Source organism: Myotis yumanensis, unplaced genomic scaffold, assembly GCF_028538775.1.
Source record: "Myotis yumanensis isolate MYYU_CA2020_CCGP unplaced genomic scaffold, mMyoYum1.0.hap1 SCAF_2, whole genome shotgun sequence".
In the NCBI taxonomy this organism is placed as follows: Eukaryota; Metazoa; Chordata; class Mammalia; order Chiroptera; family Vespertilionidae; genus Myotis; species Myotis yumanensis.
This window is the reverse complement of record NW_027223753.1, coordinates 7,569,330-7,582,630: the sequence shown is the minus strand read 5'-3', so window position 1 is coordinate 7,582,630 and position 13,301 is coordinate 7,569,330. Positions and strand designations below refer to the sequence as shown.

General features: G+C 51.4%; 1 protein-coding gene across 1 annotated transcript; it reads right to left on the bottom strand.

Annotated features, from left to right (window-relative positions):
- Positions 1-667: 667 nt before the first annotated feature.
- Positions 668-11,274, bottom strand: AADACL3 (arylacetamide deacetylase like 3). The gene is made up of 4 exons (XM_070403133.1): positions 11,110-11,274; positions 7,951-8,167; positions 4,018-4,081; positions 668-1,783 (listed from the first exon to the last, which is right to left on the bottom strand). The coding sequence occupies exons 1-4, from the start codon at positions 11,272-11,274 to the stop codon at positions 1,009-1,011; spliced, it is 1,221 nt and encodes a 406-aa protein (XP_070259234.1). The 3' UTR covers positions 668-1,008.
- Between the last annotated feature and the right edge of the window lie 2,027 nt (positions 11,275-13,301).

The following is a 13,301-nucleotide window of genomic DNA, read 5'->3' as shown; positions in this document are numbered from 1 at the left end:
CCATAAAATTATTTTCGTTGCTACTTCAGAACTGTAATGTTGCTACTGTTATAAATCGGAATGTCAATATCTGATATGCAGGATGGTCTTAGGCGACCCCTGTGAAAGGGTCGTTCAACCACCAAAGGGGTCTCGACCCACAGGTTGAGAACCGCTGCCTTACATGCTCATTCACTCTCGCAAAAGGCCACTGCTGACCATTTTTCCCAACGATGCACACAGACAAAGACCCCCACCCTCCCCCCAAACCTGTCACATCTACTGTTCTCCCTTCAGACATCAGAAACATGCATCTCTGATTCTAGAACCTGGAGCAAGAAGAAGATGGTGCCCTAGCCAGTTTGACTCAGTGGTTAGAGCATCAGCCCACGGACTGAAGGGTCTCAGGCTCGATTCTAGTCAAGGGCACGTACCTTGGTTGCAGGCTTGATCCCCAGCCTGGTCAGGGCATGTGTGGGAGGTAACCAATTGATGTGTCTCTCTCACATTGATGTTTCTGTTTCTCCCCCTCCCTTCCACTCTCTCTAAAAATCAATGGGGGTGGGGGTGGGGAGGGGAATATATCCTTGGGTGAAGATTAACAAAAAAATAAAATAAGACAAAAATATACTTTGTGTGATTAAAAATATATATATTTGTCTTTAAATATTTTTATTGATTTCAGAGAGAAGGAGGGAGAGGGAGAGTGAGATAGAAACATCAGTGATGAGAGAGACTCATTGATCAGCTTGCCTCCTGCACGCCCCACACTGGGGATTTAGCCCACAACCTGGGCATATGCCTTGACCGGGAATCAAACCATGACTTTCTGGTTCATAGATCAAAGCTCAACTGGCCGGGCTGTGTTTTTGTTTGTTTGTTTGTTTGTTTTTTTAAAGAAGAAGATAGCAATCTCAATATTCTCCCCTAGCCCCACTCAGCATCACCTCCATCAGCAACAGAGAGGTCCATAAGGAACTGGATGATGGCGGGACCTACACTCATAGCTCCTGGGGGAGGGAAAGATGCTCACAGCCCCTTGATAAACTGGACCATGACCCTCAGGATCCTCGTGGCGCAGGGCACTTGAAGGCAGCCCATGCCGAGGGTGTTCAGCGCCCCGTGGAAGCCATCCTCCATGTGGTGCCAAGTCACCGGGACGCCCAGGTCCTCCAGCCTCTTCTTGTACAGCAGGGAATTGTCCCGGAGGATGTCATACTCACAGCTCACGATGCAGGCTTCCGGGAACCGAGACACTACTTCGTCTTCTGCAAGCATGGGCGAGTTCAGCAAATCCAGGAGGAGGTCTGTCTCCAGGTAGGCAGCCTCATTCAGGGGCGCACGGGCCACCGGGCGGTAGCCTCGCTTCTTAAACCTCTCCGGGATGTTTTCGGGGTCCAACCACTTCCTGTACCTTTCCCAGATGTGGGCAGGCATATGGGCGCCTTTCAGGATAGCGTTTTTCCACTGGGGGCTCACGTCCAGGTAATAAGACATACAGAGGAAGGCAAAATCCAGAGTGATCAGTGGGACATTCTTGTTCTGCTGGAAGGAAGGCAGCTGGTAATCCAGGACTTGGAGAGTGGGGTAGATCAGAAGCTGGGCCCGGATCTTGGGCAGATCTGAACGATCCATAAATTTTTGACAAGCTGCCACGGCCACTCCCCCTCCTGCGCTGTCACCGCAGACCACAACCCGGCCTGGATCCACCCCATACATGTCAAGGGACTTCAGGAAGTGGGTGGTGGCCGCGAAGCAGTCTCTTATTGGCACCGGGAACCTGTGCTGGGGCGCCAGGCGGTATCTAGAAGGGAATCAAGGAACATGGTTTACACTCATCACTGCAGTAGAGCCCCAAACACCTGTGCCTAGCATCCTGGGCTCCAAGTTCTTCCATTAACTCCTCCTTCTGAGATCTGAGCAGTTAAAGTTAAGGTCTGGGGCTTAAATGAGCTCAGAGACAGAAAGTCCTCAGTGCCCAGCACATGGGCTCTGTAAGCGGCAGCTGCTAGTCCCACTGTCTCCAGGTCAAGTTAGGGGACACGTTGTGACCTCAAGAGCCCTGCCATCCACCAATTGGTCCACAACTTAGCTATCACCACCAGGAGCCCCCTCCCTCAGAACCTACCTGCTGGGGCTGCCCCGGCTCATACCTGTTCCCTGTTTTTTGGATTCCTCTTACGAGCAGCTGGCCTGGGTTTAGATTGTAAATAAGGCTGCCATGCTCACAGGTCTTTGTGGCCTCGCCTCTTGAAGACTTATCAGTGGTTCTCAACCTTGGCTGCACATTAGAATCACCTGGGAATCTTTTTAAAATTCTGATGTCTGGGCCTCATTCTCCGGAAATTCTGTTTCTTTGTTATGGGGTGAGGCCACAACATTAGTAACAAAGAAACAGAATTTCCAGAGGATGAGGCCCAGAAATCAGGATTTTAAAAAGATTTCCAGGTGATTCTAATGTGCAGCCAAGGTTGAGAACCACTGACTTAGACACTACCATTTGCCAGCAGATAACATACTAGTATACACCTCCTTCAGATCAACTACCCCAACTCCAGCCCCTGGCTTCACCCAGGGGCAGCTGTCACGGGGGTTCGCCAGCCTGGCATTTTTCAAGAGATTCCAGAAATCTGCGTTTGGAGAGAAATTTTACTCTTCTAAATGCTGGCCTCTCATTTCAGAAATGCTTTACGGGATCCACAAAGCTTCTGCCAGCCTTGTCCATTCTGATGCCCCTCTTCTGAGCTGCCTGGGACGGCAATGCTTTCACTCCTAAACCCTGTCTCCCTGGGAGTCACAACATAACTTCCTGGCAGGTATTTGCTGGTATATTTTACTGACCATCTCTTGGTGTAGCACGGTGGTCGGCAAACTGCGGCTCGCGAGCCACATGCGGCTCTTTGGCCCCTTGAGTGTGGCTCTTCCACAAAATACCACGTGCGGGCACGCATGTACAGTGCGATTGAAACTTCCTGGCCCATGCGCAGAAGTCGGTATTTTGTGGAAGAGCCACACTCAAGGGGCCAAAGAGCCGCATGCGGCTCGCGAGCCGCAGTTTGCCGACCACTGGGTAGCACAACCAGAGCAGGACGACATGTAAGGGCCAACAATTGGATCCAGATTTCCATTCCCCGCCACAGAAACAGTTTTGGAGCCAAGAACTGTAAGGTGACGTGCTATCCGGGTCTCTCCCCCTCAGCCGGGACTGACATCTATTTTTTCACTCTACTCAGCTAGCTGTGCCACAGGAAAGCCGGGAAATGGAGCCCCACCAAGATGTTGGCAATTGGTATTCCTTCCTGGGGCGTGCATTTCAACAAAACTGCAGGAGAAGCGCAATCAGAGGCACCTCCCAGCCCCAGTGGGACCCTGTGTTAGGCAGGAGGACAAGGCCACACCACGACAGTGACCACTCCTCATGCACGTCCAGTTTGCCTGACGTGGAGGCCCAGGGAGGGGGGCTTCCCAGGGAGGGGGTCCGCCCAGGCCTCTCCTGCCCCATGTCCACCAAGCCCTCTTCACCGCCTTTCCAGGTTGGGTGGGTGACTCTCCAAAATCAGTTAGGAGAGAGAGTGGCTTTTTAATTTTTCTCCCTTCCTTTGATGGATCTCGCCAGGGTGGACCGCCCTCTGGAGAGTGCTTGGAAATGATGCGATGGTGCTTGTGGTTGTCCTGGTGATGGCGCAGAGCACGGTGGGCATTGAGTGGAGAGACGTGCCGGGCTGTTCTGCTCAACCCTCTTGGTGCTGCGCTGTGAAGCTCGGCAGCTGGCCTGCTTAATGCAGCCCACCCCCCACCCAGCTTCCAAATGATGCCACACACAGAACACCCCATTGAAGCATACCCAAGGGCTGCCCACAGGAAGGAGGGCCTGTTCTCTGCCTCTCTGTCTCTCCCTCTTCCTTCCTCTCCTCCCTTGTTGATGTCCTTGCTCCTGATGTCCTTCAACTCCCTGCTATCTGAGTCCCTACCTCCCGCCTCCTCACTCCAGGTCACAGCGTGGTTTCTCTGGCCCTCCCCACTCTCCCCTTTACTCACCCAACTATTAAAACCACCGAGTCGCTCTCCTTGCACAAACGACAGCATATTTTGTGGTAGATTTCTGGAAAATAAGAGGCTTTCTTAATTCACTAGGAAAGCTAGTGGGCTTCCTTTACCCATCATCGGCAGCCCCTGCTCACTGACAACCACCACGTGAATGTTCATTGACAATATCTGAGAATCTGTTAGGCCATCAGTACAGTGGTTCTGTGTGTGAACTCTGGATTCAGACCCAAGTTTGAATCTCTACATTGCCTCCTTTTCATATCTATATTAATAAAAGGGTAATATGCTAATTCAACTGGATCAACCAGACATCTTCTGGTCATCCGGTCCTCCTTCCGGACAAAGCCATGGTGGCGGGGCTGAGGCAAAGGCAGTTAGGGGCAATCAGGCAGGCAGGGGAGGGCAGTTAGGGACGATCAGGCTGGCAGGCAGAGGTGGTTAGGGACGATCAAGCAGGCAGGCAGGTGAGCGGTTAGGAACCAGCGAGAGGGATGTTCAAGGGGTCCTAGATTGGAGAGGGTGCAGGCCAGGCTGAGAGGATCCCCCCCATGCATGAATTTCATGCACCGGGCCTCTAGTCCTATATAATAAAAGAGAAACATGCAAATTAACTATCACTCCGTCACTCCGCCACTCTGCTACACCCACCAGACAATCAGAGCAAATATGCAAATTAATCCAACAAAGATGGTGGTTAATTTGCATAAGCAGGTGCCAGGGACCAATTCCAGCATGTCATAATTTCAAGAGTTTCATCATAAGGTTGATGAGACTTGGGGACTCAACAGGGTTGAGTCACACATGTAGTCACCTGTTGGGAATGGCTAAAGGCATTTCCCCAAACCTGAATAGGAAACTGATTGTGGCTGCCAGACAGTTAAAGGGCATCTTAATCTACATGTTATTGCCTCCTACTGGCCAAACACCTGAACAGCCATAGGCTAATTCCCCCAAAACTGACAATGCTTCTGTACCCTTTGAAAACTTACCCTTTGAAGTGTATTATCTCTACCTTGCCTTAGGACAAATTGTGTTAATAAAAGCAAGGGTCCTAGACAAGGAGGCTCTCTTCAGTTCCTTTAGCTAAAGGTCCTCTGACCCCCAATGCCTTTCAAAATTATATCTCATCTCTGGACTCTTGATTAGTCTCTGGATTTCTATGCCATCTACGCACAGCCCCTTTTCCAGATTCCTGAACCCTTCTTGATGCTGGGACAAGAACCCCGGCATGCAGGCGTGGGGCGAAGACTGAAGACAACTGAAGATGGTGGCGGTCAAAGAGCTGGAGCGAGCAGGAGGCTTGGGTTGCTCCCAGTGACGGAGGAAGCCAGGCTTCCCGCCTGCCCTGGACTCCGCTCAAGAAGGGGCTGGGAGCCTGGGCTCCACTCAAGGAGTGACCAGCCTGTACCCTCTCCAACCTAGGACCCCATCCAGCCAGCCCTGGCCTCTGCTTGAGGAACTGGAAGAAAAAAAAAAGGAGGGGCTGGGAGCAGCCGGAGCAGAGAAGCCAAGCCTTGCTGCTGCAGTCAGACCAAAGGCCTGGGTCCCAGGTGCCGGAGGAAAACTGGTGCCAGCAGCCAGGGGAAGGAAGGCCTATTGCGCAAATCTTCGTGCAACGGGCCACTAGTGTATATATAATATCCTATATCCGTGGTCGGCAAACCACGGCTCATGAGCCACATGCGGCTCTTTGGCCCCTTGAGTGTGGCTCTTCCACAAAATACCACTTGCGGGCGTACACATACAGTGCGATTGAAACTTCATGAGCCATGGTTTATCAAGCCGCAGTTTGCCAACCACTGTCCTATATAATACCAATATGCAAATTGTCCCCTCTACTGGGAGTTCAACTGGGAGTTTGACCAGGGCACAGGGCTGGCCGGCCAACTGCCCTCATCCCCTCCCCCTAGCCAGCCCCACCCCCAATCGCCCCCCACACACACACACCCCGATCAGGGGGGGCCTGCCAGAACCCACCTGTGCACAAATCTCATGCAGGGTAGGGTCCCTAGGCCTGGCCTCCCTGCTTCCTGGCCTCCTTCTTCCCTCGCTCCCTCAGCACCTTGCTGCCCCCGCTGGTCACTTGCCATGTTCTGCGCCACCCCCTGGTGGTCAGCACACATCATAGCGAGCGATCCAACTCCTGCTCTCCTGGTGAAACTCCCAAGTGGAAAATTTGCATATTAGCCTTTTATATAGAGAGAAATATTTTTTAAATTGATTTCAGAGAGGAAGGGAGAGGGAGAGAGAGAGAAACATCAAGGATGACAGAGAATCATTGATCTGCTGCCTCCTACATGCCCACAACCCAGGCATGTGCCCTTGACGGAATCAAACCCGGGACCCTTCAGTCTGCAGGCCGCTGCTCTATCCACTGAGACAAACCAGCGAGGACTATGTTGCCTCCTTTTCACTTGAGTTGAAGCAGTGTGAGGCGTGTCCCTTCTCTCTCTGAGGCTTGAGTTTTTCTCATCTGTAAAATGGGGATAGTGATAATCATAGGGTGTGGGGGTTTTCAAGGAGATAATGCACACAAAGGGCTTCCACCGTGCCTGCCATGTAAATACTAATAATTGGAAATATTAATTAATAAATTTAATGTTGCCCTGCCCGGGTGGCTCAGTTGGTTGGAGTGTCATCCTGTGGACTGAAGGGTCGTGGGTTTGATCTCCGGTGGAGGTGAGTAGGGAGGAAAGTGATCAATGTTTCTCACATCTCTCTCTCTCTCTCAAATCAATGAAAAATATCTTCAGGTGAGGATAGAAATTCATAAATACTTGCTGTTCCTGTCCTTCATTATGCAGACATGCCCACACCATGGCTGCATCCAACCCCTATTCTCAAAGACTCCTGCAATAGATCCTGGCATTCCACAGACTAGAAAGCACCATAAAGGTGTTCCCCGCCCTCCCCTCCCCTGCTCCCCACCCCCCAATTCCTACAGTTGGGGAAGGGGGAGATTAAGAGAATAAAATTGTCTCAATTGTGAGTTTTTTCCTCTCATTAATTTTCCTTGACTCTTTGGTCTTCACGTCTGTTTATCCCAGAATGTGTCTCAAGGAACTCCTGATGTGAAACAAAACGATGCGTTTTAGTCATTTTCATGTTTTAGAAATCCTTATTTCCAACTAAGTAGAAGCGGTGGCCACGCAACATTGTGAATGTACTAAATGCCACTGAATTGTGCACTTTCAAACGGTGGATTTTATGTTATGTGAATTTCACATGGATAGACGGCACACCCCGCTTTTCGAAACTCTGCTTTTACGGAACACCCACATTAGCTAGTCCCTGTGTTTGGCTAACCAAAGGAAGTCCCACGTGGATTTTCACTTTTACAAAGAAAAAAAAAAAAGTGAAAAGTAACAGCGTGTGTTTTGCAGAGAGCCCTTATGGAGGCAGCACCACCTCCCCCCCTCCCCAACCCCTACCCCTACCTCCACCCCCACCTCCATCCCCACCCCCACTCCAGCAAGGGAGAGTGGCCCCAGCCAAGCTCCTCCCACGGGAATACTCCTCATCTCAGCCTCCAGCTCAGAGCTCTGAACTGAGCATCTGGGCTTTATCTCAGCTTATTTTGTGCAACCACTAGCAAGCAGTGTCCTAAGAGAATTCCTTCTTTGCTTGACATCATTTCGGCTTAGGAAGGCTGTCCTCGGGACGCCCTACTTTCGCTTAGTGGCGGGGAGGGGGGCTGCACAGGCATCGATTGCTCTCTTCCTTCCAGAAAGAAATCAATATATTCTGTATCTTTGCCGCCTGAACGAACTGTGACCCGCTAGCTGCCCCGGTGTTCCCAGGTCATCACAGGGGCGTCCAGACCCCAGAAGATGACAGGAGCGCAGCCTCATGCCGGGAGGTGGGCGCCCCCCACGCTGCTCGGCCTGTCACACCGCAGGCCGGGTCTCAGGGAAGGACTCTTACTAAAGCTTCCCACGATCGCCCCGCCGCCGTGGAACAGCAGGATGCCGGGCCGGAGGCTGCGGGAGGTCCTCCGGGGCTGGTACAGCTTCACGGGGATGGTCCCGAAGAGGAGGTCGGTGACCACCACATCCGGATCCTTGATGAACGGCAGCAGGTCGTGCACGAAATGGAGAAACTGGGGCATCGAACAGATTCTCAGTTTCTCAAGAATCATCCCCTGTTGGCCAGAGAAGAGGAAATGTAGTGGGAAGGATTTCGGGGTGTCCCTGGGAGTCCTGCAGCCCCTCGACCACACATGCCATCTGCAGAGGGGCGGGCCCCCATCCCCCGAACAGAAGGTTCCAGGCACAGCCCAGCCCCTGCAGACCAAGCTCTGTGGTTGAGCATCGACCTATGAACCTGAAGGTCACTGTTCAATTCCCGGTCAGGGCACAAGACAGGGTTGCAGGCTTGATCCCCAGTGTAGGGTGTGCAGGAGGCAGCCGATCAATGATTCTCTCATCATTGATGTTTCTCTCTCTCTCTCTCTCTCTCTCTCTCTCCCTTCCTCAGTGAAATCAATAAAAAAAATTTTAAAAACACAATATCCAAAGATGGCGGCATAAGGTACAAACCTGTACGTGTTGCCCCCCACAACAACATTAAAACCACATCTATAAGACACAACAGCTATCATCCAGAACCATGGGAAAGCTGACCGAGTGGAAGTTCTACAACTAGAAGGAAATAAAAAAGCGCATTGAGACCGAGTAGGAGGGGAGCAGCACCAAGAACAGAGATACAGAGGCTGCGTGAGGCTGCTGCACCTGGGTGCGCGGTTTCTTTCAATGGGAAGGGGATACAAGCTCTCGAATGCACTGAATGAAAGGGCAAGGGCTACGCCCTCCATCTTGCCCCAAATCCTCCATTTTGGGCAGCAGCCATGTGCTCAGCAAGGAGCTTCTTCCCGGAAGCCCAAACCTCTGCTAGCCACGCCTAGGATTTCTTTAAACTAACCAATGATAATCAAGGGAAGTGCGTGCCATAGATACGACCACATCCTGTGTAACAAGACACCGACTTGCACCTGGCCAATCGGCAGGGCCCACAGTCCTCTCTCCTCCCCTTACTATAAAACCCCTTTCCCCACAGAGCTGTCTCTCTCTCGTCTCGCTGCTGCGTCGGTAAGAAGGCTTGGGGGAGCCAAGCCCGGGCTTGAATAAAGACTCTTATGCTTTTGCATCGGACACGGCTGGCTCCCTGGTGTGATTTTTTGGGGATCCTGAAATCTGGGCATAACACTGAACTCATTTACGGCGAGATGCTGGGGCCCCAGGCTCCTACGGGGAGAAACGGGACTGTCCTGCAGCAGGTCACAGAGCTGCTCGCAGGGATCTTTGTGGCGGTGGGGGCACGCAACACTCAGGGAATCGCGGAATGCAGAGACCGAGTCGCAGAGACATGACGACACCATTGTTTGCTCCGCCCTGGTGTCTTCCTGAGACCCTGCCCCACTCTATTCATATCCCCTCCCAAGCTGTGATCGACTGCACAGAGGCACCTGCGCTTCTGCAGCCGAACAAACTGCAGCTGGATCAGAGAGCTCCAAAACTTCCAAACTACAAACAAAGCAGAGAATTCTGTTGATATCAGTTCTTCTTATAGACACAGCGGGTCCTCACAGTCAGCCAAAAATGCGAAGACAAAGAAACATGTCACAAATGAAAGAAATGGAGGAAAGCAAACGAATGGAGGTCATAGAGTTCAGAACCACAGTTATAAGATTACTCAAGAATCTTCTACGAAGGTCAAGGCCAGGAAGAGGATAGGAGTGGTTCATCACCTGACCCTGGGCAAAGAAACCTATGGTTCCTGGGTTCTTCTCCATCAAGGGTTTCCCATGAGAACAGGCGTTTGCAATCGCTGGTCATTACATAAGAGACTTAAGAAACGGATTTTCTATCTGCTGTTTCTGCCAGCCCTCGGAACAGCACGGCAAACCCTTACTGCCAACCTCAACATGATTCTTGCCATGACCTACTTACATGGATTTCATTGAACTACACACACCAAGAACAGCAAGCAGAATCTAATGACATAACCAGTTTTCCATCTTGCCCAGCCAATGTGGCTCAGTGGTTGAACCAAGAGGTCCCCAATTTGATTCCTGGTCAGGGCACGTGCCCTTGTTGCAGGCTCAATCCCCAGTAGGGAGCGTGCAGGAGGCAGCCGATCGATGCCTCTTTCTCATGGATGTGTCTATCTCTCTATTCCCTCCCCCTCCCTCTCCCAAAAAGAAAGAAAGAAAAGAAAAAAGAACAGTCTTCCATCTCTCCAAGGCAAATTATATCCTATATAATAAAAAGGTAATATGCAAATCAACTGAACGACTGGTCGCTATGACACGCATTGACCACCAGAGGGCAGATGCTCAATGCAAGATCTGCCCCCTGGTGGTCAGTGTGCTCCCACAGGGAGAGTGCTGGCTCAGCCACAAGCTGGGCTGACATCTGGGGAACGCAGCGGTGGTTACAGGAGCCTCTCCCACATCCGAGGCAGCACTAAGGATGTCTGACTATGGGAACAGGCCTATGCCATCAGTCGGACATCCCCAGAGGGCTCCCGGACTGCTAAAGGGCGCAGGCCAGGCTGAGGGACCCCCCCCCCCCCCCCCCGCCAGAGTGCACAAATGTCATGCACTGGGCCTCTAGTGTATCTATAAAGCCACCTTCTGTCGTTTTATTCATCTGTACTAACTTGCTAATTTGCTAGCGTGCCTCTTTATTTTGTCATTGGCCAGCTCTAGCTAGCAGGTAAGTAGTAGGGGGCCCCCAAAGATTCAGAACAACACATTCCTGTCCTCATGGCCTCACAGCGTGGTGAGTGCTGTGAATGTGGTGAGACAGGAGACAGGCCAGGGAGGAGGAGCGGGCCTTTTCTTCCTCGGAGAATGGGAATCATTCTTTGAGTTTTGTGGCTCTCAGCCCATTCGGCTTGGGAAACCCTGGGAAGAGGGTGAGAGCCACTGGTTACCTAATGGGAACGATTCAGGTTTGAGAATACACTGTCAGCCTCTACCACCAGGATATTAGTGTCAACTCAACAGAAGCTTCTGCTCTGCTTTCCCAACTCTCTCCTTAACCTTCCCAATGAGGGGACAAATAAGAGGACAAAGCTCACCCATGCCACAAACAGCTGAAACGCGCAGTGCAGTACCCGCAGCTTCACAGGATGGCCGAGGCCCACAGGGATGTCCGCAGTGAAGAAACAGCTGCAGATCACCCACAGCCCAACCCCCAGGAAGAGCAGGCAGGGGGCCCCAAGGAGGGCCAGGAGCACCGCCATCCCGCTGTTTCCACCACTGAGGAGGCCACCAACGGCCGAGCTCAGCACAGGCCACCTAAGACACAGTGTGGAGCCAGCAGACCGCCGACACTTATATCACAACCTGCCTTCCCCACCTCCTCATGCCCCAGATGCCCAGGCCAGGTGAGTCACAGACTCGAATGAGGACCTGGCTCCACAAAGCCCACAAAGAGGAGAAAGTGGCGTGGGCAACCTGGCCCGGCTGGAAACCAGGGCTCCCGGGTTCCAGCCTCCATCCTGGCACTGCGGCCAGAAAGGGCCCTGCGCTAGGAAGTCGGCATGGACATCTCTGCCCTTTTACCTCACTGGCTGCTCCCGAGTCCGCCCAGGAGGCCTCAGGGCTTCTGCGCTGTTCTCTGTGCAACACTCTTCCCTCAGACGTCAGCTGAGTCAACCCTCCCCTACTGCCGCCTCTGCTCTCATGTCATCTTCCCAGTGAGGCTGCCCTGGCCACCTTATTTCAAATTTTAACCCCCTACCCTCACCCCACCCACCCCTGCCACACACACACACACACACACACACACACACACCCCTGCTTAATTTATAATTATGTCTTTTCTTATCATCTGACATAGTATCACCCTTCATTACTTGTTTATTGTCTGTAGCACATAACTTCTGGGGAGACAGGAATTCTTGTTCTGTTCCTTGCTTTATCCCCAGAGGTTTGGTACTTAGCAGGTGCTCAGCAAATGTCTACTGAATGGAGGAATGAATACATAGATGCTGTTCTTTGTATTTAAAATATTTTTATTGATTTCAGAGAGGAAGGGAGAGAGAGAAACATCAATGATGAGAGAGAATCATTGATTGGCTGCCTCCTGCACACCCCCCACTAGGGATTGAGCCCGCAACCCGGGCATGTGCCCCGACTGGAGAATCGAACCGCAACCTCCTGGTTCATAGATCGAGGCTCAGCCACTAGTCATGCCAGCTGGGCTTCCAATCACTTTAGAATTTGGAATTGTATGTGTTTGTTTTCCCTGCTTATTTCCTGTCTCCCCAAGGAAATGACAACTCCAGGAGGAGCCATGTCCGTTTCGCTCACTACGGTATCCCCAGTGTCGAGCACACACTATAGGTGCTCAATAAAACATCATTGAATGGATGGATGAATGATGTCACATGACCTGGGGAAAAGGGCAACATGGAAAACTCGGGTCCTCTCTCTGGTTATGTTTCTTGTAGGTGCTGGTGGAAGTGAGAGGAGGTGGAATTGCAAAAAGCCTGGAGACAACACACATGAAATCTGTGTGAAGTTTATGGCTTTTGAAACCATCTTCGACTCATTTAGATTTAGATCCTGCAGCCCCTGTCTCCTCCATGTTACCCAAAGTCCCCAAGGGCCCTTGACTGCTGGGTAGGGAGAGTTCCAGAACCCAAAACACCGTTAGCTCCATTTCCACAGATGAGGAGACAGAGGCTGTGTTTGATGAAGCAATTGGTCCACAGTCAGGGGCAGGCAGAGCTGGGATTCAAACCCAGTTCAATTCAAGTCTGACTCCAAGGCCAAATGCATCCGTTTCCAGCAATCCACCACAGTCCACATACCACAAAGCTTGTAGAAACCACCCAGTTCCTCTCTTGTCGATCCATCCACATTTTTATGATTTCCCATCATACGGTTCTTGAAAATGCCTTCCTGTGAGATGACTTGGGCAAAAATTCTTACTCATTGTAAAGATATGGAAGCTGAAGCTTGGGGGAATGGGTGTTTGCATTATTATTTAGGAAACCCAATTCTGCTCCTAAGAGAGAGAACAACAGGAGGAAGGAAACTCAGAATAGTGTGAAGCACAGATGACAGTAAACCAGTACCATGAGGCTTAGATAAAACACATAGGGACTGTTAGGGATAGACTGTGAGTGAACACAGCTTAGAGACACAGGGAGAAATCACACCAAGTGTTCGCGATAGGCAGTAAGCAAGATAGTAACTGTACAACATATTAACAATAGAGTCCACACACAGAACATGGAAAGATCGAGGGATAAGCCACGAG